General features: G+C 50.1%; 1 protein-coding gene across 4 annotated transcripts in view; it reads right to left on the bottom strand.

Annotated features, from left to right (window-relative positions):
* Window positions 1-2,519: 2,519 nt before the first annotated feature.
* SLX9 (SLX9 ribosome biogenesis factor) overlaps window positions 2,520-26,205 on the bottom strand; it is a 57,236-nt gene continuing 33,550 nt past the window's right edge. Inside the window, exons 2-7 of one of the 4 annotated variants that reach the window (XM_050899738.1) lie at window positions 14,934-15,002; window positions 10,808-10,961; window positions 5,563-5,631; window positions 3,057-3,169; window positions 2,758-2,889; window positions 2,520-2,670 (exon numbers count right to left, since the gene is read on the bottom strand). In XM_050899738.1, coding sequence (XP_050755695.1) covers window positions 2,795-2,889; window positions 3,057-3,169; window positions 5,563-5,631; window positions 10,808-10,961; window positions 14,934-14,964 — 462 coding nt within the window. In that variant the 5' untranslated portion in view covers window positions 14,965-15,002 and the 3' untranslated portion in view covers window positions 2,520-2,670; window positions 2,758-2,794. Of the gene's footprint in view, window positions 3,170-5,562; window positions 5,632-10,807; window positions 10,962-14,933; window positions 15,003-26,205 lie in introns of all 4 variants that reach the window. The other 3 variants (XM_050899737.1, XM_050899740.1, XM_050899736.1) reach the window with 3 other exon arrangements.

Below are 26,205 nucleotides of genomic sequence, written 5' to 3'. Positions count from 1 at the left end.
GGCTCCCAGCGGTTTGAAGGGAAAGGATGGGAGCCAGGAACCAGGCTGAGGAGGGGAGAAGTGCTGGATGACTGCGCTGGTGGCGTCCAAATTTCCAGTGACCAGCTCTGGCCGTAACAACCACAGTTGGCAACCTAAAGGCGCTGGGAAGTCCACGTTGTAGGCTGAGACATGGGGACAGCCCTTGCCTTGATGCCACCCTGGAAGAACTACACAAACCACAGAGCCCTTCACCCTGGTGATGCTTTTTGGGGCTCCCAAGTGCTCAGAGCTGGTTTTGCAGCAGAAATCCCTTTTCCACTCCAGCCCCAAACGGCAAGACCTCTTAGAAAAAATTGCAGAGCATGAGAAAAGGACGCAGTCCTGTCAGGCTTTACTCTATTTTAGAGATAGAAGGCGGCTATGTCTTGGCACGTGACCCACACCAACATCTACCCTAGTACCCACCTATAAGTAGCCCTTCTGCCAGCTGAGGATTTTCCCTAACATTGCAATTCAGGCCATCCAAACATTGCTTCAACTCTAAGTTACTTGGAACCGCCTGTGAAAAGAAAACTAAGTAGTCTGGGAAGACAGGAATTGATAGCCTTTCCGATTTGTTTTCACCCGAGGGAGAAGTTATTAAGAAGAAATTGGTCTGGAACGGAGGTGCCTGGGACAATCCAACTCGCTCTCCAAAAGCTTTAAAGGATGGTCTCGCTCCGTGCAAAATAGATGGTGCCCAGGAAATCGGTGCTTGTCAAATGAAACCACCGCTCCTGCTGGAGCTCTGCAAAGCACAGCCATGGCTCACCGCATGCCCCCCCGAAGGGAGGGACATGACCCCAACGGCAGCGCACAACCCAAGGATGCCATTTTATAAACTTGCCTGTGGCTTCTCTCCAGCGATCGCACCGATTTGCGACGGTGCGGAGCAACGCATGGCTGCTGCTGTGAAGGGAAGCGGGAGGGCACAGCTCAGCTACTGCACGACCCAGCCGTACAAGGCGGCCAGGGCTCTCCTCATGTGTCATGTGTTATCTAAAAACCGCAAGACAAAAAGAAAGTTGCAAAGCTCCTGCAAAGGACAGAAGACAAGCCACAGAAGTCCTCCGACATGCCATGCAAGCTGCTTTCTGTCCCTCCTGCCCTCCAGATACACTTCGCCATCCCCCCCGAGTGCCCTGTTCACTAACAAGAGGAGCAACCTTCATCCTCCTTTGTCCTTGGATGTCTTCACCTTCGTCGTCTTTCGCCTTCCCTCCATTTAAACACAAGGATGGCGCCTTTCTCAGGAGGCAGCTAGCTATGAGATGGAGTAAAGGGCTAAACAGTAGGCTTACGGAGCAAACCACCCTAAAAACCCTGGCTTGGTCCAAGTCTTCGTCACATCTTGGGCTGTTGGGAGCCACGAACAGCAAGAGCAGCTGCAGGCCACGGGCAGGAGGTGCCATTAGTGCCCAGCCCCGTCCAAGGCCCGGCTCTCCAATGCGGTGCCCAGCCTGCATAACATGAGCCGGGGAAGCATGGCTGCAGCTTGGGGCTGGCGTTCCGAGCTCAAAATCCAACGCGGCCTGAAAGAAACACGATCGGATACCGGTAAGAGAGCAAGCAGGAACCAGCCAGCATCTCTCTGCGGCCTCTGCCAGCGGGATTCTCCTGCCAGGCCTTGGGGGAGGAGAGGTGGCACGGTGACATTCCTCTTAACAAGCAGCAGCAGCAGCAACAGCATCTGCACCGCCGGGGCTACGAGGCAGGCATTAGAAAAACTGCCTTTGTTCAGCAGCGCCAGCCTAGAGGGAGGGAAAAAAGCAGCGTCACTAGTGATGCAAGAGACAGGTATGCTCAAGGTGCCTGCCACTCCCATTGCAGCGGGTTTTAGGCACTAACTTGGGTAAGAGTCGGCTGCAGCTTCCATGTTCTGTCTGGGCATCAGAGCGAATTTCTTTCTTAAAGGGTTCAGATGCTCCTCAGAGTTGACCTGACATAGGCGGGCTCCTTTTCCAAGGTTAAGAAGCATCAGAAAACTTTTGGGCCGGTTCAAAAGACAGCACTGACTTTTTGGGGTGTCAAATCGGGCTCATCCCAAATAGAGAACGGCCCTGCCTTCAGTTGTCCCCACGAAAATTCACTGGAGTTAGGTGAAAATCGGCGTTTGGTAGAAGGAAAGGCCTCCCCCCGCTGCAGCGGTTCCCAAACCCAAACACGTAAATGTCCGGCTGAAGCTCACAGCCTGCAGCCAGGACACATTTTTTGGGATGCTTCCGATAGGGCAGGCCAAGCAGGGAACACGACCCAGGCCAAAAGGGATAAGCATCACCCACGGAAAGCACACGCTTCCAGGGTAGGAGGAAGGCAAGTCTAGGAGTTAGACGTGATCTGCAAATGATTTCACGTGGCTTCTGTTGCACGCTGCAGCAGCAGTCTAGTGGTTCGCCGTACACACGGAAAAACCCCGTTCTTTTAAGTCATTTTTCTAGTGATGGGAATAAGCTCGTATTTCAATTGGTATTTACCAAAACAAGAGCCAAACTCGGTACTGTGTGAAAGTGTTTTTATTCCAAAGCTAAATTTCTCACATAAAACAATGTCTCTGAACAGCAGCATCAGTCCTTACACGGATCTACAACAGCCTTCTGGGCTCCAGGGCTTGGGGTCTTGAACCATTCTCAGCAGAGCAGCAGGGAATCTCTTTTCAGTGTTGTCGGAAAGGGGAGGGAAACGACAAAAACCAGATCCGTTGCCACTGGCACAATTTAAGAAATTGTGCCTGCTCACAAGAAGAGAAAAGGTGTCAAGACACTTCGCAGGGAGCTCAATGTCTGCACAAAGATCTCGCAGAACACCCTGCTCTCTGCGGGCTGCTTGCCAAGAAGCAGCGGCCACTGTCAGGAGAGAACTGCATTATTCCTGCAGACAGAAAACAGGACTGTTGGATTTAATAATTCGCCGAACTGCTTCCAAGGACTGAAGTGGCTGAGAAGTCATGTTAGCGATGTGCTCCTTTGCAGCCCGGAGCCCTCCCACCAGCTCCAGCGTGCACGTTTGGTCCCAGCTGACAACCTAGAGGGGTTTACCTTCTTCCTCCTGCCTCAGCCTCTTGGAGAGATGCTCGCTGATGGCCATGAAGGGGTTGGCTCTGTACCTGGGATTGGTGATGACCTCATGAAACCGAGCCACTTCCTCCTCTCTGAGGAAAGAAAAACACCACACAAATGCTAAGAAGTGCCTCATGCCAAAGGAACTGAGCAGATAAGAACAAAACTCATAAAGCAGTGGGTTTCTGTACGGATAGAATGATCCTGGGCGTAAACCTCAGAAAGAAACAGTGCAAGAAATAAACCTAATTTACCCAAGGGCAAAGCTCAAATTGCTGCCAGCTTCATGGGAGCCACAGACTTGATCTCATGCCACAGAGACAGAAACAATCATGTTAGTGTCTAGCATCACTCGGAAATGGTTTTTTTAGAGCTTTTCCCTAGTAAATCAGGAAGAAGAGACTGTGGGTATCTAGTAAATCACTAAGAATGAAAACTACTTCAGATGGCACTAGCACAAAAGCAGATTCTGCTTTCGAGAGCTCATCTACTGACTCTCTTTATTGCTCAACGTACAGGCTTGGTAATCCTATGTGCAACACTAGTTAAACACCATGGGAGGAGCATGACAGAATTACCTCTGCATGCTCGGTCACAGCTGGTTGCTGTGGAAATGGTCTTGTCTTAAAAAGCAAGCTAGCAGGGAGGAACAAGAACAGAGCAGGAGTGTAAAAAAAGCCAGTGAGTTTTCACACAAATCACATTCATTGCGGCCTCCCCATCTCCCTCAGACAGGCTGCCAGGCTCTCCACAGCCCAGCCAGACGCGCATCTCCACGTTCTCAGAAGTTGCTGTGGATCAGCAGAGTGCTCTGCAGCTTGCAGCATGCAGCTAGCTCCTTCCCTTCAATGCCAGCCCTGCCCCTGCCAGAGGAACAGAGAGAGAAACCAAACCTGAAGCTTGGGTTGTGGCAGTTGGGGCAATAAGGTGAGGCTTAGGGAACTTCCACTCCTAACTAACATCCTGGAAAATAAACCTTCCTCCAAACTTTTTCCCTCCCAAGAAGCACAGACTTCCCAGACCACTATGGTAGGATACGTGCCACTACTCGGTGCATCTGTCTAGTTTTGTGCAGAGGAGAAGAAGGGGGCACACGGGATCACCGGCTTGCTGATACGGAAGATTGTGGTGGAGCTGCCTATTTGGATTTAGATCTGTATACAAGTCCGTCCTCACGCCGTGAGTTCCAGCACAATGAGACACTCGTTGGTGGCACTCAAGGCCACGACCCTTGGGCTTCTGCAATGAGCCAAGGAGGGACTCATCCAGAAAGGCAGAACTGAGCAAGAAAGGCATCCCAGCATCGACACTGGCCAGCTGCAGACGGAGAAGGGTATTCACAGTGTGTGCTGGAGAGCAGCGCTGGGCTCTGTAGGCTGACTGTTCTCCTCAGCCTCAGTTTGAACAGCTCAGAACTGACAGAAGTCCTGGAAACGGGGCTCACAGAAAGCAAACACTGCCAGGTCACAGTGCCTAGCCCCAGGAGAGCTGTGCTGAGGGGAAATGAAGTTCTTGGTGCCTGGTGGCGTTATAAAATATCCAACAGATTATACAGAGGAATAAGGAGTTGCCAGACCAAGTCCAGGAATTATTCAAAAGCATTTAGTGCTTCATTTTACAAGAAAAGGTTTGGCAGCTGCCTATGGACAGCTGTCCTCGTAAGGGACGTACGGCATGTAAGTTAGCATCCCAGAGGTGTTCTAACAGGGCAGCTGTAGCTCCCCATGCTATGCAGAGTTCCAGGAGCTCCTCACCTACACAACCGCAGGAGGCTTTCCTGAAGGGTATCAGCTAGAGCTACGTGGACCTGATGTCGTAAGAGACATCAGCCACAGCCGGATGTTGCAGCTCCAACTCAGCAAGCTGAGACAAGGGACGCACCCCCTGGTTGATAACCACATCGTCCGTGCCGCACAGAGGGACACAGTACAGACGTACGCACTTGGTACAGCCAGAAATGACAACTGTGGCCAGGAGGAACAAGATGAGAGTTGGTGTGGGTTTGTCCTGAAACCCCACAGACCATACACAGGAGGAGGCCCAAGCCATCACTTTCTTTTCAATGAGATAGGGAAAGTGAACTCTTAAAGGAGCAAGTGCAGTTCCCTGTGCTCTCTTCGCTTAGCTTTTACACGAGACAGAAGCGGAAGCAGACTGAATCCATTTAGAATTGACCGAGTCTGATAGGGACTAAGACAGAAGGACACCCACAAACATCCTGCGCTATGTAAAGGGGAAAATCAAAGCTGCCACCTCTTCTAGGGCCTTTAGGCGTGCAAGACTGAAACACTGGAACTGGTTGCCTAGAGAGGTGGTGTGATCTCCATCCTTGGAGATATTCAAAAGCTGTGTGGACGTGGTCCTGGGCAACCGGTTCTAGGCGACCCTACTTGAGCAGGGAGGTGGGACCAGATGACCTCCAGAGGTCCCTTCCAGTCTCAACCGTTCTGTAATGCTCAGCAGGGACTGGACACTGGGTACTTACAAGAGCCGGTGTTTCTGAGCTTGTTTCATCAGACAGAAGTCTGCCGGTTCTGCCTTTGCTTTTACGTGGCTGTGGAGAGAAGAAACAAAACGAGTGAGTGAGTGTTACAGAGGAGCGGTACTTGAGCAATTGCTGTGGAGATGGAAAGAGTCCAGGGATTCTGCATCTGCCTTCCCAGAAAGTATAGGTAATCGTCCTGTATGGAAATTGTCCTGAAAGGCAATTATTTCCATAACCAGCCAGTAATGGAGATGCAAACTTCTTCCGCCACAGACTGACAACAGCTTAGGAGTCAGGACTGAATGGGCAGGAGGTAAATGCACAAAGGAAAAATCGGATCACTTAGTTCTAGAACTGGTCATTAGCTGTCCATGCCCAGATCACTTTCGGCTTATCACTAACCTCCAGGTCAAATCGATACTGTTGCTTAGAGAAAAGATCCCATCGAACTTCCCCTCACCACCAGGCACGTGTCACCTCTGCACATCTCATGTTCCTTGCTAACGCTGCAGAGCTCCAGCATCGGCAGACATCAGTTATAGACAGAGCCACAGTTACTCAGCAAGAAGAGGGAACTGCCAGCCCTGCTCTGGATCCTCCAGCGGGACCGCTGGGGTATAAGGTGTCACTTATATTTTAAGATAAAGAATGGCAATATTCCTTTCTCCCTGTGAACACGTACCCTCGGCAAAGGCTTGCCAGTTTAAGTCAGCTGCGAACAGATTAGCTAAAGAGAGGGCACAACAACAGAGCTTCAGCTTTTGCCACCAAACAGAGGTTTTGAGAACCCGTGAAGTTGCAAGAAGATGGACTCATGGGAACGCGGGATGGTGCACTATGTGCAGCTGAGGCACAGCGGCCAGCATAGATCTGCACCCTCTGCACCCATTTCTTATTCCTGGGCAAAGTCCAAGGAGACCAGAGGTGTAATCCCATCCTGCACAGGGTGCTGGAAGCACATGGTGCCCGATGCCAAGCAGCGGCAGAGATTTACCACAAAGCTAAGCGCTGAGCCCAAGCAAGGGACAGGCAGGAAGGGCAGCGACTGCTTTTGGGACTTGAAGCGCACAAGGGGAGTTGCTGGTAGAACTGGACATTAAGGAAAGGAGAAGAAACTTCCGTTCTTCAGGATTACACAGGTACAGAGGTAAACAGGAGAAGCAAGTGGGGAAGAGGGGCTGCCTCCGCAAAGCAGCTCCCCTCCGACTCGCCCTGGGGCTGAGCCCCAGCACACAGCCCAAGGCGGGAAGAGGGTCTGCCTCCCACCCCTCTGTTGGGGCAGGGCTCAAGGAGGAATCTTCCCTTACCGGTGGGTGCTGGGGGCCAGGGCCTCCCCCACCTGATCCGCCCCAGAGCCCTTCAGCTTTCTCAAGTTTAGGAAACATGACAGTCCCTCACCTTCTCTTCAAGACAGGAGGATCTGGTCTTTTGCTGGCAGGGTTACAGTGACCTCCTCTCCCTATTTCCCCCTCTGACCCGCTACCCTCCACCCTTTTATTCTGCATTTTTTTTCCCCATTCTTCCTTTCCTCCTCCCTTGCCCCATACTCCTTCACCCCCCTCACTTTCATCATCATGATCAGCCCCTGCTCTTTTTCCTCATCTCTCCCTCTCTCCCTCCTGGCCCATTTTATTTTTCCTCACGGGGGATCCTGGTGGACCCAAGCTGCCGAGGGCTGCTCTCACCACCGCCCCGATCACATCTGATTTACCCTCAGCCCAGCACAGCGTGCCCCAGCACCAAAGCTCCCTGCCAACCCAGACAAACCCAAACAGCGTGGATGTATGATGTCAGCCAGCCTTCGCAGCACAGAGCCTGTGCAGGAAAGGGCAGCCAGGCAGATCAATGCCTGTGCGCTGCTCCTGTACCCTTCAGTCCCTCTCGAGGTCACCCCGGCACTGCTGGTGTTACACAACAGGTCTGAGAGCTCACGAGGAATGGCGATCAGCAAGAGCAGACAAACACCTACAGGGGTTCGAGCAGCTCCTGTCACGCTGCTGCGTCCGCTGGTACTGCAAGGTGCAGAAAGAGCAGGAAGCATCTCTGCTCTCTTCATGCCCGTTAACGGCTCGGCACAGGAACAATTTCTTGTCCCGGTTTGCCTGCATCGCTCACAGAAGCGCAGAGAAATCCCTTCTCAAGTTGGACGGCAACCCACGGTCACCAGAGCAGGGGCTTGCCAAGCGTGCCACCAAGTCGCCACGGCAGTCCCTTCAAAGATGAGTAGCTGCGCAGAGGGTGACGACGCTTAAAGGAAAGCCTTTCTAGAGTACGTCCCGGGCGCGAGGCCCGCGTGCCCCAGAGGCTGTGCCTCTCGGGACAGCTTCCTCTGCAGCACACCACGAGGGCGCGGGGCTGCTTCAGGCTGGGCAAGCCCACTTTTGCCTTCAGCCACCCCGCTATTTTAAAGGGCTCGGTGCTTCTGAAGGCTTTTCAGTTCCACTCAACAGCTCTGTCCCACTGGGCTGCCAGGTTCGAAAGGCTGCTGCCTGAATTTCCCCCACCAAACCACCAGCATGCTGCCTGCTCACTTGGACCATGTTAGTAGCCCTGTTTCATTACACTTCATTGCCTTCATTCATTATAAAACAGAATAAAAACCTCACTGTAATGCTCTTTTACCCAGCAGGAGATCAAATTCCTGGAGAATCTAATCTTTTATTAATAATGCTGACAAATCACCAGAGTATTACCCTTCATTTATGTAATGATTCAAATCCTATAACAGCCTCCTCTGATTATTTCAAACACTTATGCGCACACATCCTCATGCAGTCCAGGAAGCCACAAGCCAGCAAGGGGAAGAAAAGCACCGTAGCTCCTCCATGCCAGTACCAAGGGGGACCGCTTTTTGGTTGGCATGTCACAGGCGATCTGGGTGACATCCGTCCATGCCAAGCTCCCACCTCCGCTGTGCCGACTGCAGGCGGTGCTGCCCAATCCCGAAATTCTCAGCCAGGGCTGAGCTTCTCTATCCTGCTGTGCCACAGGCCCACTGGGCTTTCTAGACACCAGAGCCTTGCAGCCAAAGTGAAAACAGAGCTGGCTTCTGTGTATGAGCTCAGGCTTCCAGAAGGAGAGAAGGGCTGCCACGCTCGCACAGGAGGTCTGGGTTTGGAGAGGGAGGGAGCTGACAGCGCTTCTCTGAGGGTGTCAGGCTGGAGATTCGTGCAAGACCACCGAACGCTTCCCTGTGTGCCACACATCCTCTGCCATGAAGCGGACTACAGAAGAGAAGAGCGATTGCAGGAGCTGGAAGGACCATTTTGGCCAGTGTTCTGCCTTGAAGCAGCCTGCAGCAGATGGCCAGAGAGGGTTAAGACGAAGGCAAGCGTATAGCCACATCCTCTCCAGCATTTGCAGCTCAGAGACCTTGTGCCAGCTGCAGTTTACATACATGCAGGAACCCTTCCAAGGAGCTCTCCTCATTGGATTTGTCAGGTCTCACCTAAACCCACAGGCTTCCCTCAGCCATAACATCCTGCAGGAAGGAGCTGTGCAGAGCAGCGAGCCTCCTGCTTGCACTGAACCGGCTACTCGTTAGCTATGTTTGATGTCCTTTATTTCTCATACTGGAAGAGAAGGTGAACTACTTCCTAACCACATCACGGTTGATTTTATAGACTATTACATTCCCAAGCCTCTTTGCCTCTATCTCCTGTCCAGGCTGAGGACTCCCCAGCTCACTTAGTCACCCCTTGCACAGAAGCTGTGCCAGATCCTCCACCATCATCCTTGTCAGCCGTCTCTGAGCCTTTTCCAGTTCTACTCTGTCTTTTGAGCTGGTCCAGAACTGCAGACTGCAGCGACACCGTGTATTTGTACCAGACTATGCAGCCACCCGGGAAAGCAATCCCCAGAGGAAGCACCCTACCTGTTCTCCCTCCCCTATACGTTCTTTCTGCAAGCCACTCTCCTGGATAGCTGGGGCTCAGCCACCAAGGGGGCTGAGGGGAAAACGATGAGGGGGAATGACTCCTGAACACAACCTGGAGTCAGATGCCGCAATGTGGTTGTGGCACATCATCACAGAAAGAGGGCAAAGCCACCGATTCAGGCTCAGGCTTAGCCCCGGCCCAGAACTCCATCCAACCAACCCTCAGTGCTCTGCGAGACTTGAAACTCTGCGTGTACTTTTGCTGTTCATTCCCACTGAAAGAGAGAGCAGGCTGACTGAATGGCTGCATAAAAAAAAAAGAAAAAAAAATGCTATTCAAAGAATTAGAAGCCAAGTTAAGGACGGAAATATTTTCCCATGCTTAGATGCAAGGTTCATAGCTGCTGTTTGTCTGAGGAGTGGCACAGGGAACTGCCAACTCAGCCATGCTCTGTAGGTGGGTGTCCCACCTGGGTCAGAGTTTATTTCTGGGGCACCCAGCAAGTCACAAAAGGGTTCACGGTATCTCCAGCCTTGATCTGCAACCAAAGAAGAGGGTGCTTTGCCAGACAGCCGCCGCCTTGGCTGTTCTCTAATCCAAATGCTTTCTTATTACGGTCACAACAAGTTTCTAGTTCCAACCCCTACTGAGCAACTGGAGAGGAGGGACAAGTGTTTGTGCAGCACGCAGAGCACTTTTATTCTGCACTGGGGGATGCAAAAGCAGCTGCAACACTGACCAGATGGTTAAAAAGGAGAAAAAATAAGGGCAACCAGAGCCCACCCTACGGCTGGCTGGGATGGTTGCCATATGGGTGTCAGAGGATCAGAAATAGCCCTTCTCTTTCAGTACAATAAAGGGAACGGAAACACCTTCTTTCTGTTCTTGTCCAAAGTCACATTGCAAGCCGACGGGGCGAACAAAGAGTCTGGCCAGAGCGTAAAGCTCTACTGAAAGGGCTTGAACTGCCTCAGGAGAAAGCCTGGAGGTCTGGAAGGACAGAAAGGCAGGCTGCAACATTTCAAGTCTAGATTCTCAGGTGAGCTCAGCAGCATTATGCTCTGGACACTTGTGTGTCACTCCCGCAAATCCCAGGACATCTGGTTGCTCCCAGCCTGTCTTCTCATGCCAAGCCTCACCCGAGCAACACAGTTCTCCTCTTAGCTGTGGATTCAGAAGACACATTTAAGCTTTTTTCTTGCGGCGAGTGAAGCATGGAAAGGGGTGAAATGGAGTTGAGAACGAGGCCCTGTTTTCCTGGCCACTGGCACCGAGCTTGCATTGCCTGTAGCCACAAGCTGAGCTGAAGGGCACTTCATCCCGCAGGAAGAAGGGAAATACACAGCCCAGCCCTAAATGGCACATACCTCTTGGGTGGCTTCCTGCCCCTGCCACCCGTGGTCAGGTCGGAGAGCTCAGGTAGGGCTTCCATCAACGGCTGCATGTCTCCCACCACGGGTGTTGCTTTCCGCTTTGCTTCGGCTTTTTGCTTCTGCTTGGCTAGCTTCACACTTTCTATTTCTGAATCAGAAACAAGACATTACTGGAGGAAGGGGGAGCGTTCGCAAGAGATAACCCTTGAGCTAAGAAATTCATAGGCTGCTTCACCATCTACAGGAACAACAGGCCACAAGTGATTTAAACGAGGGAAAGACTGAAAATAATGCAGCTGGGTAGTTCCCTCCCTTGCTGTGTTTGCTTATAACTATATACATCTCTACTGACATTTGCAATCGGAAGTGAAATCCCCAGACTGATTTTGTCTGAACTGTTTCCCTCCCTTGCGCTGTTCATTGCTCACAGCAAAGCGGCACAGGAGTCCTGGGGTGGAAAAAACCACGCTGACCTTGCATGGAATTAGGAGAGAGAAACAAGAGGGGAAGGGACAAACCAGATACAGTCAGTTCCATATGTGGCATTAAAGCAGTCACAGCCCCATCTCTGCTTTGCTGTTGGGACAAAACAGTGGCCTCCTAGCACAGGCTGCAAAGATGGACTTAATTTCAGTTGTTTACTTAGTCTGGAGCAAGTCAAGGTCTCACCTTCATGACTAATGGTGGAGCTCAAGCAGTCAGTTGCTGGATAAACTGGGACCTTAGAAAAGCACTGCACCAAGTGGCAGACACAGAGGCAGCTGGCTTTTCCTCGAGACCATGTTTACCAGTCTCCCTGCAGCAGCTCTGAGCAAGGCTGTGGGCACATAAGGCTCTACAAATGTTACGGCAGTCTCCCTTCTTGGCCATGGGAGGTGGGCATTGAAAGCCGCAGGCTTCTGCTTCAGTCCTCGAGGCTCCCTGCTGTAGAAATAGGTCCCACAGCTGCCCAAGCCTTACAGAGCCAGCAGCCTCCAAGGCAAGCCCCAGCAGAACACGTTCTCTTTCTTCTAGGACAGCCCACAAAAGCCCAGCACTGCTACAAGCCTCCAGCTGAGCTCCAAGATGCCCCAACCTGTCCCAGAAGTCCCTTGACGATGCCACCCGAAAGAGCTAGAGCTCAGCAGGATCCACGAGCTCCTTTTCCTTCTGCCAGGTGATCACCGGGCCTGGAAACCTGCTGCATTGCCTTGACACCCACGAGGGGTACCAGCGCTGCGGGGTGCGTGATGGAGGACTCCGACTCCTCCACGTGCACCCAGCAGAGGCGGCAGTGGGAGAGCAGGCTTCTGCTTATTGCCTCAGCGCTGAGCTAGAAACTCCTTGTCTGGACACGACGGAGCGCAGTGCCAGCAGCCATGGGGCCAGGCTGGCGACACAGGGAGGCCAACGGCTTCCAAGGCAGCACGGCCGCAGAAGGAGGACTAAATCAGTGCAAGTATTTTTGGTGGGAACACAAAAGCAGCCAGTCCCACTCTACAGACCGCAGGCAAGATGCCACCAGCAATTCTGGGTCTAATCCTGCTGCCTGCATTCAAGACAGCACAACTCAAATTCACTGGCTAGCCGCTGGCTCCTTTAATATCTTTGTCTTCTTCGCTCCCCAACTCAGCCGAGTCGAAGAGCAACAGTTTTTCATGAACTGCAATTTTGCTGTACATGGATGTTTGTGACAGATCTGGATTGTAAATGCTTCTCCTCACAGCAATCCCTGCCAAGAACACAGCTTTCTGTTCTGCATCACTTCTTTTTTTGGTCTGGCTTTACGAAGCTGACTACTTCAGTGCTTTCATAAACAGTATGTGCTCAAAATTTTCAGACACCTGATTCTGCGCAAACATCCCAAATTCTTTTCCTATGAAGTCTTGTCCGTCTGAGGAGCCATGCGATATATGTATTTTTAAATGTGCATACTTCTAATGTCTGAAGCATTGCATAATTTTTTTCCCTCTCTAGTCTCTCCTGAGATGATTTATTGGAATGGATGAAATCTCCAAGTTTTGCATTTGCACTACTAGAGTGAACTTTAGTTCCCAGGGTCTTGGCATCCAGTGTCACAAAAGCAGCTCTGGGACAAGAAGAAACAACAAACTCTAGGGAAGATTTAGGAAAACAGAGCTGTAATAACAACAACTTCAGTAGTCCAAGTTGGGTTCTCTTTTGGGGGGCAAAGACTTGGCAGAGTTATCTGCATCAGATAAAAATCAATGCGTTGCAGTTGACTGCAGGTCTTTACGGTCACAATGTTAGAATGCTAAGTTTCATTTAAAAATCTCCATCTCTGGAAATACCAGTTCATTTCACTCCATCAGCTAATAATATCAGTTTCTTTGTTGATGTTTATATAGGCTCTTTCCAGCTATTCCCTTTTTCTCAATAACAAGCTGCACACCTGGTACTAACACTTGCTGACTTTCCTTACAGAAATCCCTGGGGTACTTGCTACCCTTAGCAAAGCATTTGCTAGGGAATGCTGGTATTTGCCAACTGGCCACAAGTTTAGTGGGGGAGTCGAGAGCCAGCAATTTAGGTGCTTCTGTATCTGTAAAGCACTTCTAATACCTAGTATCTTCTAAGACAGAGATAATTTGGCCTGAAGTTTTCTATCTTGGTGTTCTCCTCAAAGCAAAGCCTCTGCATTTCATTTGTATTCCCTCAGCTTAGTAATTTCAGAGCCAAGAGAGGAGGAAAGAGGCCAGGGCAGGGCCAAAATAACATACGTGATCTTCAGAAAGACTGATGCTACAAAGGCAGGAGTGTAGGGATCCTGCTCCTGGGCTTTTCCAAAGTGGCTGACCTTGACTATGGAAGCAGTGCTGTCACCTAACTGCAGGAGCGTGCCCTCTGTTCCTGTACCCCTTTTACTGTGGATTCTGTCACAAAATGCTGCTGAGGACATGCCTTCCTCCATGGCACCTGGTACTACTCCTGGTATCAGGGGAGGGAAAGCTCAGCCGTGCTCCAGCAGTCCCCTCCTCTGTTCCCACAACAGCATCAGACAAGGAGAGACCCTCAGGAGCACCGAAATTGCAGCCGGCAGGCCAGACATTAGGACTAGCACAGCCGTCTATGCTTTGTGCCCAACAGGGACACCAAGGGTTGCGGATGTCAAAGGCACTTGGAAGTTGTTGGTTGGTGATAGGGAGGAGGTTTCCTTCACGCTCATGGCGTTAAATTATCAGCTTTTTCTGTAAGAGGAGCCCGAGACACCTTCACTGCGACTGGTGAAATCACAGGTTGATGGACTTGAGCTCAGAGCTCAGGAGCGGAGAGCATATGGTGCGGCAGAAAGCCACATCCCTCAGCCCCGAACACAGTCTGTCAGCAACTCTGTTGGGCAGGAAGGTGTTAAGGGAAAAGCCTGTCCCAAGAACAGCTCCAGGTGGCAAGAGGAATCCCTCTGCTACACAGGGTAGCACAGCGCATCGCATCGTCTCTTACTGTGCTGAGATACTCGAAGTAAAAATACAGATGCTTCCCAGAGGAAACAGAAGCATTTCTGCCATGGGCTGGTTTTGTTTAGTTTGTATTTCACAGCCTCGAGAAAGGCCAGACTGTCTGGTAAGTGGCTTCACTGACCTGTGGCATGTGGGAAGGAGCAGTAACACAACCAGCAGCGTCCAGAGACCTCCCTTACTGAAGGGCAGGAGGGCTCACTGCAGGCTTTCACCACAGAGCCTTGGGATTAGCTGGTGGCTGCGTGGGGCTCAGCTCCAGGCTGTCCTACCGTCCCCAGAGCTCCTCAGGGAGGAGGAGCTCCACTACACAGCTAGTTATATCTGTACCAGAGCTTTAAAAGCTAAGAGAAACATTCTAAGCCTACATGGGCACAGTGTCGTATCTGGATAAATAAAGGTTTTATGTAGTCACTTATATTACACGTGGAGGAGGATCAAAAGTAGGTTTGGGGCAACGACTCAATCTCAGTGCTAAACACTGAGAAACAATACCTGGGACTTTTACCCCATGTGCTGCGGAGCAGATGTGAAGGTTTCTGAGAAGCATTCAGCCTCCCCCGGCACTGCCCAACACTGCCACCCACACCCCATGTCCAGAGAGATCCGAGAGCGCCACGCTCTGCGATGCCCGCGGTACCGCCGCGTTTCAGAGGAGTACTTACTCTGTAGCCATCTTTCTTTCCTCAGCTTCATTTTTTCTTTTTTGGAAAGAACCGTTTTTTCTTCTAGACCTAGAGGAGAAGAGAAGACGTGAGATGGAGCCTGGCTCCTGCACGCACATTCAGTGTTGGACACTTCCCAAAGATAGCAGAGTCCATAATATTTTGTTCAACCCTTGATGCTTTTGAACTTGCTGGCAGGTCGGCCAGGCTGCAGGCAGACCAGGGGCTACACCGCACCTCAACTTTTAGCCAAACAAATCAAACCCGGCTCGCTGTTGGTTAAGAAATAAGAAACGGGCAAGCAGATCAGATCACCAGCACCACAGGCCCTGTTTTCTCAGGCCAGGTAGCTCTTTGAGAAAAGCTTTGTGAGAGATCCTTGCCCCGTGTCCTGCCCTCCTGCAGGAACCTGGCTTGGCAGCTGACATTTTCTTCTGAAGACTAGCCACAAGTGATGGGAGGACCTACAGTTTCCAGAACTGGGAACAAAAAGCAAGTTTTAATCTGAAAATATGCAGGCCGATAAAGCTAAGAGGAAGGAAGACACGGGCTGCAGCCATGTGCGAGGTTAGGAGGGGGAATGGCGACCTGACATGGCTATCAGCATCCGCCTGCCCGAGCAGCAGCCTCAACGCCTGCCCGGACAGCACACGGCAGGCAAGGGAAGGACTGAAAAGAGTCTGAAATACCCAGATCTGCGGCAGCTCTAAGGAGGAGCCGATTACTAACAGCTTGTAAAAAAGGCTAGTACCTACCATAGACCAAATTCAGTATTTGGCAACCAGCTGTTGATCACTGACATCCAATACCAAGTAAAAAAATGTCACAAATATTTTTACTGCAGATCCGTTGCAGACGCTATAAAATTTTATCTTATCTCCGGTGTTTAAAACAACATTGACTTTAGTCAACTTTTCTCCTGAAATGTGCTGGGAACCCTGCTACAGGAATGCCAATGGAGGAACAAGCTCCCCAAAGACCACTCCTCTCACCTTAGCTTATTCTTAAACCTGGAAAAGAAAAAATACCCTTTTTCTCCCCAAAAGAAACAGGAGAAAGAAGGAACTCAATGCAACTCTAAAAACAACTCACTGAGGACAACTTCTCTGAAACTGCGAATCTTTCAGGATGATTTAAACAAAAGCAGGATCGTAACTTAGTCATTTCAACGCCTTAAGATGAGAACAAGCCTGCTGGGCCAGGGGGACTTTTCCATAAAGCCAACAACCACCACGTTTTGAGTTTCTAGAGGACACAGAGAACGAAGCTATAGCTTTCACTGCCTCGTGTCCCAGAAAAATACATTACTGCAGTCAATGCACCCAAGAAGCGAGAAATAAAACCGTGCCTAGAAGCTATCACTTATTTACAAAGCTCAGGGATGTCTTGAAGGGTTTGTATGTGACTGATGCTGCTATCCATTTTTCCATCTCCTGCATAAAGCACCAATGCACGGGCACCCGGCTCGGCCCGGACCAGCAGGACAGCCCCACCGGGACGCGGGGCCAGGCAATAACAGAGACAAACATCTAATCATGTTAAGGGCAAATTTCCTCAATCCGTTCGTTGTGGTATCAAAGCAGATGCTAAAACAACTAATTGCATGTTCCAATAACCAACTGCCAGCTACCCCCACCCCCAATCACCCCACATTTCTGCGGTTTCAGGGAAAAAAAACGATGAATCATGAGAGGCCGAAAAGCAAATCGCGTCTCGATGATCTCTGAAGGGCTGCCTGCATGAGACACCCCCGCCCTGCCTTTCTGGCTGCCCGAGCCTGCCCAGATTTCAGCGGCGGCGGTGCCGGGGAGATTTGCCCCCTCATCTGAAAACACGCTCATTACTTCATTGGGAAAACAGCGCCCGGCGGGATTTGTTAATGAAAATTAAAAAAAAAAAACATTTCAGCCAGCTGGCCAATTCTAGTAATAACATCAATTCACATTTATTTTTTTTTTTTCCCCCTCCCCCCAAATAGCAGCAGAATATTTAAGGAAACACAAAAGCTGTTTTCTTGGCAGGAGCCCAACCTCGCTGCCGGCCGGGGACGGCGACTGGCACCCGGGCCGGCAGCCGCAGATCGCCGGAGGGGTGCAGGGAGGGGAGCCGGATCCCTCCTCCACCCGCCGCGAGCAGCCGGCGAAGCAGCCGGTTTCGGCCCTTTTTCACCGCCTGCTCTCCGGACACCTCCATTTTACGTATCCCTCCCCACCCCTCAGGAGGTTGTTTTGCTGCTGGAAGGTGCCAAGTTGTGTTTGGCAACTTCCAGTCGCGACGCCGAGTGCCAAAGCCGCTGGAAACCCACTGGAGAACAGTGGAGGCAGAATTTAGCTAGTTAATTAACGGCACAGACTGTCCCCAAGGTAGTCTTTTATTTTTATTTAGCTTGCAAGCACCTCTGAGATCAAAGCCAGACCGCAGCTCCAGTTTAATTATTTTTCTGTGAAATCAGAAGGGTTTGGGTCCCCCCCTCCAGCCCATTCCACACGTAATTTAACAACACTTGCCTTTGAAACCTTGTGCACGCAAGAAAGGTGAGCAAAACCCACTTACATTAGCTGAGGGTAATTTACATACTATAAACTTGACAATTATTCCTTTTAGCGAGGATGTGTTTCTTCTTTCCTCTGATCTGCGCAGTACAAAACATCTCAAATATAAACAGATTAAAAAAAAAACCAGTAGCTTTTTGCCTCCTACATCAAGCGTTTGATACTATTCCTGGCAATTCTCAGGATCCTGCTTTCACAGCAGACAAGCACTTTTTTTTTCAGTACAGCTTCCTTCATTTCAAAAACGTTGAGTTTTTTTGGTAAAGGACTCCTTAGAGGAAAAAAATCTCTCTCTCTCTCTGACTGCTTTCCATAAAGGACTCCTTAGACTAAAAATATATATATATCCTACCTTAAAAGTCCCCATTTTGTCCCTTCTAGGTATTCAGAAAGAAGCTGGACTGGGTTAAAGCCATAACACTACAGGCTTCCCTGAGCCCCGAGATCGCACTATTTTAAGTTTGACTCCACAACCAAAGAGGGTGAAAACACAAGCTTCACAGTTCCAGGACACCACGTTACTTCGAGGACTTGGCCATGAGCAGAAATATCAAATATAAGCAGAAATATCAAATAAACCTGTGTAACACCACACGAACAGAGGAGGGTCCTTCAGCACCGGGCATCTGCTCCTCCCCGTGCAAAGCTGCAGTGAAGCCCCGAGTCCCCCCTTTGGTATGAGCTATTAAGAAACAGCACGTAGTATTAAATATTATTCCCAGAACTCCAATGATATATAACAGTAAAGCTGTTGCCGCTCGAAACATAATATTTTGGCAAAACAGGGTACCGTATAAATTGAAGTTAAATAACAACAGATGTGTTAATTTTAGCCTCAGTTGTGTAACAGCAGCAAAAATGAGCATATGCCTACAGCTGTGGGATGAGTTCACTAAAGAAATTCAAAGAGTACATCCAAAAGCAGAAGATTGGGTGTGTTTGGGGGTTTGTTGTTTTGGTTTTTTTTTTTTTTTTAAATTACATAGTGTCACTTGTAAATTTTCTGATACCCTTTTCCACTGAAAGGGCCTGGGAAATGGTAACCACAGTCTCCTGGGGCAAACGCAACAGTGGTGTGACCTGACAGATGCCAGCGCAGAACCACTGAAGGTATTCTTTTTCCTCTGGGAAGAAAGTTGAGGGACAACACGAGCCAGGCAGAAGGTCAGCCAAGATGTCCTCCAGCAGAGTCGGTGCTCCACGGGAGCCAGCCCGGCGGCTCGCTGCCCTCACCCCACCCAACAGCTCAGCTCCCAACCAAGCGACCTCCAGCTCCGCTTCTCCAGAAAGCACTGACGCAGAAGTGTCCGGGGAGCCTGGGTCACTACTGGGACCAAGGCTTGGAGGTGGCAAGGACAGAAGCAGGGGGTTGATATCCAGGCCCTTTGCCCCCATGCTCTTATAGGAGTCCCCGGAGACAAGCTGGTAGCCTGTACATGGTGCACAGAGACGACAGCGGGGGAGTGTTTGGCTTTTACCCAGTCCAAGCCCTGCCACCCTGACCAGGCTCAGGAACCAGTGTCAGAAGAGAAGATGACAGCCCCTGCTGGGACAGGGCAGGTTTCACCATGGATACAGCATTTGCTTTTTATGTTCCAAAACAAGCTACATTATTTTTGTTCACGCTTAATCGTTACACCAGCACGCAGGCTTTCCTCCTGCCCCGGGATGAGGAAGGCATCCTATTTAAAGTGGGATCTGCATTCTCAACCCTTCCAGATCCCCTGGTTATTTAAAGCAGAGCCTACTTCCAAGCCCAGCTTCCCATCCGAGACCCAGAGGAGCAGTACGACTCGTGTCCTCGCACCAAGGTCATGCCTCCGTCAGGCCTGGTAAACATCCCCGGGCTCTGATGAGCTACAGCAAGGGCACGAAACCTCCCTCTGCAGAAGAGCCAAGGCTCATCTCTAGTTAGCCGCATAAGCGCAGAAGTGACATGCCATCTGAAGCAGGAGCAGTTCCCCTCAGGAGGTGACCGAGAAGTCAGCGAAAGGCAACTCCAGAGACAAAGCCTGTCCTCCCAAGCGATGTCTTAAGCGCTGCAGGCACGCTCAGCCCCTGCCACAAGGTAAAAGTACCTCTTCCTCCTCCGCCCGAGGCCTTTCTCACTCTTCAGAAGTCCTCGGTCTTCCCACCTGCACCCTCTCAGCAGCCCTCCCCAGCACAGAGGTTGATATTTCAGGGGTCAGTCTCAGATAGGCACGCAGAGGATGCTCAAGGTGGCCCAGTGTGTCACTGTCCTTAAAGCCACTTTTGCAGCTGGAAGGTTATATTCATAACCAAGGCAGAAAGAGGTAACATGTCTCGGGGGAACCTCGATTTCTGAACCAAGCGTGCCACGAGGACTGCAAAATGCCACGGCTGAGCCAGGTGCTTGGCGTTGCCAGTTCATGGCACAGAGAGATCCCAGAAACCACCGTGAGCCTCCTGATGGAGAAGCTATGGTTGCCACAAGGAGCTCATCTCATCTGCCAGGTCGCAGGCTCCTCCCTGGGAAAAGTTATCTTTTGCTCTTGGAAAAAGGTCAGCTTATTTCAGGAGTTCTCCTCCCCGTAAAACACGTACAGGGTACAAACATGGTGGGGGCAGAGGGAGAAATACCCCACCACGATTTCTGTAGCATGCAGCCTTCTCAGGGGAGAAACATCCACAGAAGTAGCACTGGGGGACAGCAGGACAACCACGTGGCCTCTGCTTTATTTATTCATGAATTTTCATTAGTGCCTTTCCTGTATTATCTCCATCCTGCTGCGAACACCCGGGAGGGCAGCAAATTAGGTCAGACCCATCACTAGTCCAAGGCACTGAAATGCTTTTTTCACATACATTTTGCTGGTTTCGGAAAGTTTCTCATAAAAAATTGAAAGAAACCGTGTATTTACTATCAGCATGTCCTGCTGAGTCACTGGGTAGGCGGTGAGACTGAGGAAGGAGAATGAAACACAGGATACCAGACAGACAGTGCCACTGTCTGATATCAGACAGGCCGTGCTGCTTCTCCCCTTCCTGCCCAGGAAAGCATTACGAGATGCAGCCAGGGCCCACAGGAGACAAAGCAGCTGCAGAAGTGTTTGCTGGCACCTACAGGAAGAGGAAGGCTTGCCTACAGAAGGCAAAGTGAACCAAGTATTCAACTCATCTTTCAGAAAGCCTGGCTTTACGCAAACCCAAGGGGATGAACGGTAACCATTTGACATCTACTACAGCTCTTGAAACTCTGCATGCAGAAAGTACCCTTTTTTATATAGTTTTTTCTTTAAACTAATTTGTCCTTATTACACTGCAGACGCCCGGGTTTGCCTGAATAACGTAGGTGCTACCACTCCGCATCCTTTTTTCCTGCTGCTTGCACATTTGGCTGTCCTTTGGGCGTCTTGGATGACTACAGTGAGCAACAGCCAAACCGACCTCTCCGCTCAGCAGACTTGGAGGCACGGCAGCAGGGAATGAGACAGCTCCTCACCTCTTTCTCAAATGCTTCCCTGGTCTGAGAAAAACACCGTTTGGCAAAAGCTGCAACTGCTGAGGATGTTATTGCACCAGTGCAGGAGCTCCACATCATTTGCTAGAAAAATGGGTCCCCAGTTGTGTATCCTCACCAACCAGACAGGTCAGCTTGCTGCCTGGATTCAACACGTCTTTGCAAGAAAAGACGCTGGATTACTTTTTACTTATTTCCCTTCGTGTCTCTTCTGCACCCAGAAAAAAAACAACAGTTCTCAGTACTCCCTGAGCTGTAATACTTCAAAAACCACAAAACAAATGCAGAAAGGCTCACCCACCGACAGGTGCCCTGGCAAACACACGCCAGGTCAGGGACTTTGCAAGTCCAGGTGAGATGTCGTTCAAGAAATGGGGTTTTCCAGCTTTGGGAGAATGAGTTTGCTTTCAAGAAAAGACATTTCAATCCCCCCCTGCCCCTTTTCATGTCCACAGGAAAAAAAAAAAAGGTGATGTACATGCAACAAGTACGTGTACATTTCTTCCAGCAAAAAAGCAAGAAGTCCTCCAAAAGTATCCTGAAGTTCCACAGCGCAAATAAAAGATATTCTTATTTGTCAAGGAATGGCATGTCCGAAAAAGTTGACTTTTTCTTTGCTTCCTCTGGCATGTGTTTGCTTTCTGTGCAGCCCCATAAGCAGTTTAAATACCTGTGATCACAGTGAATTTTATGCCCAGCAGCTCCCGGCAAGTGCTGCTGCAGCTTCTAGCCTTACAAAAGGTCACCCAGTCCAAAGAGAAGAGAAGCAAGGGGCTAGGGCATCACTGCACTTTGAGACACTCCCAACAGCTCAGTTCATGAGATTTCTTTCAGGTTTCACGACGAGCCATCTTGTCCTTCCTGCACACCCTTCTCTGATCGCAGCAAATTACATAGGGAACAGCCACGGAAGATGAGAATTTGCCATGTCTGCATGTGAGGCAGAATGAACGGCAAAGCCTTCTGGCAATCAAGCTGATCCAAGGAGTTGTAGGTCTGCAGCAGAGCCTCAGTTTTTCCACACTCAGCCAAGAAGCCTGACCATCTCCAACCTCCTGTCTTGCTACTGCTAGCAGAGAAACCCCACCAGCCGGCTTCTGAGGGCGACTTCATGGCCCCAGTCACCTCAAAGGGGAGAACCAACCGGGCTTTCTTTGCTTTCATCGTCCATGTAGAAGCCAAAGAGTCAAGTCTCCAAGAAGTGCAAGATGGTGGAGCTGAGGCCAAATGCTGCTTCAGGCAGCGCCAGGGGAGCCTGGATGCGCAGTGCCACCGTGCATTTCCCTCCCTCACCTAAGGGAAACAAGTCTGATCTGCTCAGGATATTCCTTAAGAAATGCAAACAAGTGCATCCCTGCCAGCTCTCAGGTTAGAAAGCTGGTGACCTTGTACATTGGCATTAAGCATTACCATACAGGTAAAGCAGCTTCCTCTGGTGTAATTCAGATGTAGGGGACAACGGTGCTATGCGAAGCCCTCAAGACCTGGATCTCAGGGGGAAGGCTCCCCTGGGAGCACGGGCAGCCTTCGCTTCCCAAAGGCGTCAGCCTTCCCGAAGTTGCGGCACCCAGCCCTAGCACAAGTTTTGCAAATAAGCAGCACGTAACCCTCCTTGGGAGTACACCCACTACACCTGCCTCCCTGCTCCTGCTGAGACCTGGTCCGACAGGATTTGCAGTGCCTCTCTTCCACTGCCAGTTCCTTCCCTTGTCCGTGGAAGCCTAGCAAGCCGCTCTTCCTCCTCCTCCTTTCATCCAGCACTCTCACTGTTTCTGGGAAGTAGCACATAAGCTTGGGGTACGAAGCACCCCACAGTAGCCCATGCATTTGCAGCCTGGGTCAGCCGTGGTGTAAGCTAGGACTGAAAGCAGCCTCATTACTACCACTTCTCATCTCCACCACAGACATTTCTGACCTATTTCTTTCTCAAGTTTTGAACAATTTGACATTTCTTCAACAGAAAAATAAAATTCTGCTCCCTTCAGCAAGAAGGCTGGCACTTGCTTTCTGCAGAGATGGTTTCCAAAAAAAAAATCCCTAGAGATCTGAGAGTTCAGGCCCTCAGCTCTCACTAGCATGCAGTCTCAAACGCCATGCTCAAACAAACCCAAAATTAAATAGCCACATCACTTTCCACATTGTGTGTTGGGGGCACTTTCCTTGTGCAAGCACGACTGACACAGGTAGTCAGACCTTCGACGTGAAAAGACTACAGAAACAAGGAGGTCAGCCATAGGAAGAAGTAGTGACGAACCCCCCGAGTGTTATATTGCACGTAAAAGGGCTACGGAAAAGATAAGAGAGGCTGTGTTCCCATTTATAAGCACTGACCTTTGGGAAAGGCTTACAGCAAGGGCACGCCGCACACTGCTACAAGGTACTTGGAACCTCTCCATCGAGCTGGATGTGGAGTCAGCCTTCCACCAAACAGAGCTTTCCACCAGTGCTGTAGCTCCCTCCCCTCCATCGCTGTCTTCCTCTTCTCCACCTGCCTCCTCTCCTCCGTGTCATATGCTTCCAGATAAGCGACAGAGAGCAGCGGACCGGCTGGAGAGCAGCTTTGCAGAAAAGGCCCTGGGGATCCTGGTGGCCACCAAGCTGAACGTGAGCCAGCAATGCGCCCTTGCGGCAAAGGCAGCCAACGGTGTCCTGGGAGGCTTTAGGAGAAGTGGTGCCAGCAAGTCAAGGGAGGTGATCCTTCCCCTCGGCTCAGCACTGGGGAGGCCACATCTGGAGTGATGGGTCCGCTTCTGGGCTCCCCAGTACAAGAAAGGTATGGACTTACTGGAGTGAATCCAGCTAAAGGCCACTAAGATGATTAAGGGACTGGAGCATCTTTCACTTGAGGAGAGGCTGAGAGAGCTGGAAAAGAGGTGGCTCAGGGGAAATCCTATCAATGTGCATAAATACCTGATGGGAAGGAAGGAGAAGAGGGAGCCATGCTATTCCCAGTGGCGCCCAGTGACAAGAGCCAATGGGCATGCATTGAAACACTTGGGTTTGGGATAATTTTTATGGTTTTTTTAACTGTAAGGGTAGTCAAACACTGGAACAGGTTGCCCAAAGAGGTTATGGAGTCTCCAGGTCTCCATGCATGGAGATATTCAAAACCTGACTAGACACAGTCCTGGACAACCTGCCGTATCTGACCCTGCTTGAGCAGTGGCTGAACTAGATCATCTTGAGAGGTTCCTTCCAACCTTAACAATTTTGTGATTATGTGCAACATCCAAAACAAAAAATGCAGATAGTTTTCATAGGTGCACCTACTTTCAACGCCCCTATAGGGGGCTATCCTTTGGGAAAGATACTTGCCGTAAAAACAAACCACTTGCCTCGCATGGCATGGGAAAGCACTGCAGAAGATTTTTCACCCCTAACCTTGCCCGCTGCCCATTTCAAAAAAAGATCAGTGCCACCAGCAGAGCACACGAGCTTAGCGCAGATCAGCCCTTGACTCCAGCCTCAGCACATGCTGATCACGCAGGGTAGCAGGGTTTTGCTTTCCAGTTTGTTTTCCATCAGGCAAGAGCACTAGAAGTACAGAGAGCTGGAGCTTCCCAGCTGCCCCGACCGGACGCGACTCACCTTCCTGACTGGCCAGCATGATGTGGACAGATCCATTCCCTTTTGAACCCGTCCTCAGTTTACATGCAGCGAGGAAAGTGCACAGATCTGTGGCTCTCTTGTCAGGAAAGACCTGCCCTTGCAAAAACAGTATTTGAAAAGTCACCTTGGCAACAAAGTTCCTTCGAGCAGGCATCTGTAAGGCAATGACTCATAGGTTTGCCATCGCAACCTGAAAACAAGGTACCGGGGGCACGCGGAGGTGTAGTTCTGAGCTGTCTTTACCTCCTGCAGCAAGTATTTTTAAGGTTCGTACAAAACCACGGACACCACCAAGGTGGACCACCGAAGTAGACTCCAGGGAGTCCGCAGCACGGCACAATCTGGTCAGTCGGCAAGTCCCCTTCCGCAGAGGATAAAAATTTATATTTTAACAACAAAGTAAGATACATGCACAAGAGATATTTGTGGGGATGTTGCAGTTTCAATAGGGAGCAGTGGGAAGAATACAATACAATTTCTGTAAAAGCTTAAACAGCAACAAATATCTGGAATGAGATTTATTCTGAGACCAAAAGTAATTCATTTTTTACCAATGGGTAAATTCTCTCCTTAGGGCTTACTAAGGGAGACAGAATACTGAAACATCCCTATGCTTTTTGACAACGCCTTCCAGGCTTGTATTTTAAAGAGATTTTCCCCCAAATATCCTTTCCATTCCTGCTAATAAGATTACCTTTGACTACATTGTCCTTTGAAAAGTTTGAAAAATCAGTAGTTCAATACCTTCTGCAGTATTACACAGTGAAAGATCTAGATCTGAAAGTGTTACACTATTTGATTTTACCTGGTGCTTGTAATTTATGCAAAATGCAAGAAAACATTAATTTACCTGAATTTCCTGGTCTTTTAATGGTATATTAGCTAGTAGACAATTAAATGGGCATTCTCTAGGGAAGTTTTCCACTTCAGCCACTGGTTCCTATAAGCCCTCTTGCCTTTGTTTTGGTGCCCGGCATTTCTTTTACGAGTGTATTCTTACCTATCACTTCATGTATGCTCTCTCAGCTCCTTAGAGGAGCCAGCTCTGCTCCGCTGTACTTGTTATTACATTCTCAATGCATGGATTTAGTGGTGACCCTGCAAACTGGTCTTCAATCTCCTTCCCTAAGTTTGACAACAGGCAGATGGGACTGCAGACAAAAGACTTCCGTTTTATCCAAAATACCGATTTTACTGTTTAGCAGTTTTATATAGTTGAAGCCATCCTACACCTCAGACAATTTTGTAGCTCCTGCAAGTTGCGCACGAGAGAGATTTAGACATAACCGATGTTTGTTCATGTTTATGAACACACTCGTATGTTCACCATAGCTGTGTTTCAACCACAGGTATTTTTCCTCAAAATACGCAGCAGAGAACCTCATTTTATCCTGCATTTCCCTCGATGCCAAAGCAGTGGCCTGATGGGATGCTGGAGGAAGGAGAGAGGGAAGACAACAATAGGGAAAAGAGGGAAAAAATAAGTATTTAAAGACGCTCAGAGAACTACAAAAGCACAGAGGGCGAGACTTCTGAGGCAGACAGGCAAACATGTCACTGTCAGGTGCCACTGCAGCACTGGCAGCAGACCAGCCACGCACAGAAGGATGTGCGAGATGATACCTAGAAC

The sequence above is a fragment of the Gymnogyps californianus genome, chromosome 7, assembly GCF_018139145.2.
Source record: "Gymnogyps californianus isolate 813 chromosome 7, ASM1813914v2, whole genome shotgun sequence".
Taxonomy (NCBI): domain Eukaryota; kingdom Metazoa; phylum Chordata; class Aves; order Accipitriformes; family Cathartidae; genus Gymnogyps; species Gymnogyps californianus.
This window is presented reverse-complemented; position numbering and strand designations above follow the sequence as displayed.